The sequence below is a fragment of the Arachis ipaensis genome, chromosome B01 (genome assembly GCF_000816755.2).
Source record: "Arachis ipaensis cultivar K30076 chromosome B01, Araip1.1, whole genome shotgun sequence".
Lineage (NCBI taxonomy): Eukaryota > Viridiplantae > Streptophyta > Magnoliopsida > Fabales > Fabaceae > Arachis > Arachis ipaensis.
In genome coordinates this window covers 122,580,001-122,582,746 of record NC_029785.2, presented here as the reverse complement: position 1 = coordinate 122,582,746, position 2,746 = coordinate 122,580,001, and the positions used below count along the sequence as shown (strand labels likewise).

General features: G+C 26.3%; 1 protein-coding gene across 1 annotated transcript in view; it reads left to right on the top strand.

Annotated features, from left to right (window-relative positions):
- LOC107612260 (pleiotropic drug resistance protein 3-like) overlaps positions 864-2,746 on the top strand; it is an 11,633-nt gene continuing 9,750 nt past the window's right edge. Inside the window, exon 1 of the mRNA XM_021102905.1 lies at positions 864-1,228. Within this exon, the coding sequence (XP_020958564.1) occupies positions 909-1,228 (320 nt within the window). The 5' untranslated portion in view covers positions 864-908. The remainder of the gene's footprint in view (positions 1,229-2,746) is intronic.

Sequence of the window (2,746 nt, the reverse complement as noted above, 5' to 3'; positions counted from 1 at the left end):
TCACTTTATCTTCGTTCTTTTCAAGTAGTTATTTTTATTTATTATTTTATCTTTTTAAATTGTATTTAAATATTATAGTAAGAGAAGACTATTTGATAGATGTGACACGTATATCATGTTTCAATAACTAAAAATAGAGAACGTATAGGGAGCCAATGACCTAAGCGTACAATGTGTACAATGAAGGTTTAAAAAGTATTAGAGATATGATTATTAGTGTTACATTGTCCTGTCAGGTTGCGCTTTTAGGATGAGTGATTTCAGGACATGGTATTAGAGTTCTAGATCCAGAAGGTCAAGAGTTTGAACCTTGGTAAACCCAAAATTAGCTTTTTATAACATGAGATGTTTATTATCCCTGGTATCCGATTCATAAACCAAAGATTTAGTCCATTGTACACATTGTACGCTTATGTCATTGGCTCCCTAGCACTACTCCTAAAAATAACATCTAATTTTTAAATTATTTTTATGAATCACGATACCATGCATTTTTAATATTATTATTATAATTAAATAATAATAAAAGTATAAATTGTTAAAAATAAATAATAAAGATAACATATAATTAATGAAGAGTTATGTTTTTTTTTTTTTTTTAATATTTTACTAAAAAATAATTAGTTAATTTTTAAATTTTGCTAAATAATTAAATTAAAATTGATGAGATAACATCATTAGAGGTTGAACCATGGTGTAGCATTCGTCAACTATAATCCCATACTATTTTGGTGTCTAGCATGTTGCATGTCTCGGTATACGGTAATGCATGCATGACATATTTCATTGCATCATCATCAGCATCTACCAATCAAGCTTAAAAACACGTACACCACCACACTCCTATAAATCTATGGATCGGAATTGGAAACATGATGCACTACTCCACATAACCTTGATTGAGATAGATGGGTGAGGTGGGAGGTGTAGATGAGATAGAGTCTTTGAGAATTGAGTTGGCAGAGATTGGAAGGAGCATAAGGTCCTCATTCAGAAGCCATGCTTCCAGTTTCAGGTCTGCCATCGATGTTGATAACAATGAAGGCCATCATGCATTACAATGGACTCAAATCCAGAGGCTTCCCACTTTTGAGAGGATCACTTCAGCTTTGTTCGATGTCAACAAGCTTGGTGCTCAAGAAAGGCATTTGTTCATCGAGAAGCTTCTTGAGCACATCGAGAATGACAATCTTCGATTGTTGCAGAAACTCAGGAACAGAATTGACAAGTAATTAATCTTTCTTTTTTTTTTTATTTTGTTTATTTTTTAAGTCAGCACATTATTATTGAGTTCTATCAGTTTTTTTTTCTTGCTTGGAGAATGCATGATAACCAAATGATGAAGACATCAGTGACTTTATCTTTCATATGATTTTGTTTTATATGGCTAGAATTATAACTTCAAATTTGCATAACTGGTTTACAAGAATTATAACTTTCAGCTATGTTGGAAAGAAGAAAATGATTGATATAATATTTAATATAAATATGAAAAATATTATAGAATTAGTATAATTTATTATTTTTTAATCAGTCATTAACTAGCAGTATTTAAAAGTATTGGTTAAAAACATAATGCTAGACTCTTCGACTAAAAATGGTGATTTCTTGACAAAAAATGTTAGCCGATATAAATTAAATTTGTTGATCCTTAAACTTTTTTTTTTTCCCTAAATGTTCGAAAGGTATGTACTGTGTTTTTCCTTAAAAAAATATTATGATTTATCCTGAAAAAAGAAAAAAAATATGAAGGAAAACATAAATAAAAAAATTGATGTATTTATTTTTATGAAAAATTAATAATTAAAATTATTAGATAATAAATTAGTAGTTAAGTTTATTTTTTGTTTTTTATTTTTATTTTTATAGTTTTTATGACGTGATGAATAGTTAGTTAATCAGAGCAGTTAGGTACGTAGCATTAACACGATATTGGCTTTCTCAAACTCATTGATCCAGCTAGCTTTGTAAAGCAGGGAATGCATATTATATTGTAGAACATTACTGGCACATTGGAACAGCATATATATAAAGATCGGATTAAATATGATGCATGGACGTTCAAACAGACACGAAATCTGACACGATATAAAATATAGACACACAAAATTTTATAAGATATGGAGACACAAGAAATAAATATATATAATATAAAATATTTTTTAAATAAATTATAATAATATTTTAATAATTTATTAATTTTAAAATATAAAATAATTTTATAATAATTTTTAATTTTTTTTAATTATATAAAATATTTAAATATTTTTTATAATATATATTATTTCTAAATTTATTTTAAAAATACATATTAAAAATAAAGTTGAACATGATACGTAATGATATTTAAGTGTATTTAAAGATATCTGACGAATAATTTTTTATTTTTTATTACAACATAATTGAACTCAACAAACACATGTATCGAACAAATATCAATAAATGTTATTTTAAAATATGTGTGACACGTAAATATAGTAACTTAGTGAAATGGCAGAACTTCATAAATTAATACAATTTGTTAAATTAGTTGGGGGGTACAGTGATGAATAATTATGGTTATTATTGTTGGCCTGATTAAAAGTGGAAACTATTAAGAGATTGTCAGTCTCTCACTTACCATAGTAATATCTTCTATTTTTATCTACGATTTAATTTACAGTTTCAAAGACAAAATAAGATATGCTACCTAAAAAATGATATAAAAAGTAAAATAAAAATATTATATATACACTAAAAATAATTA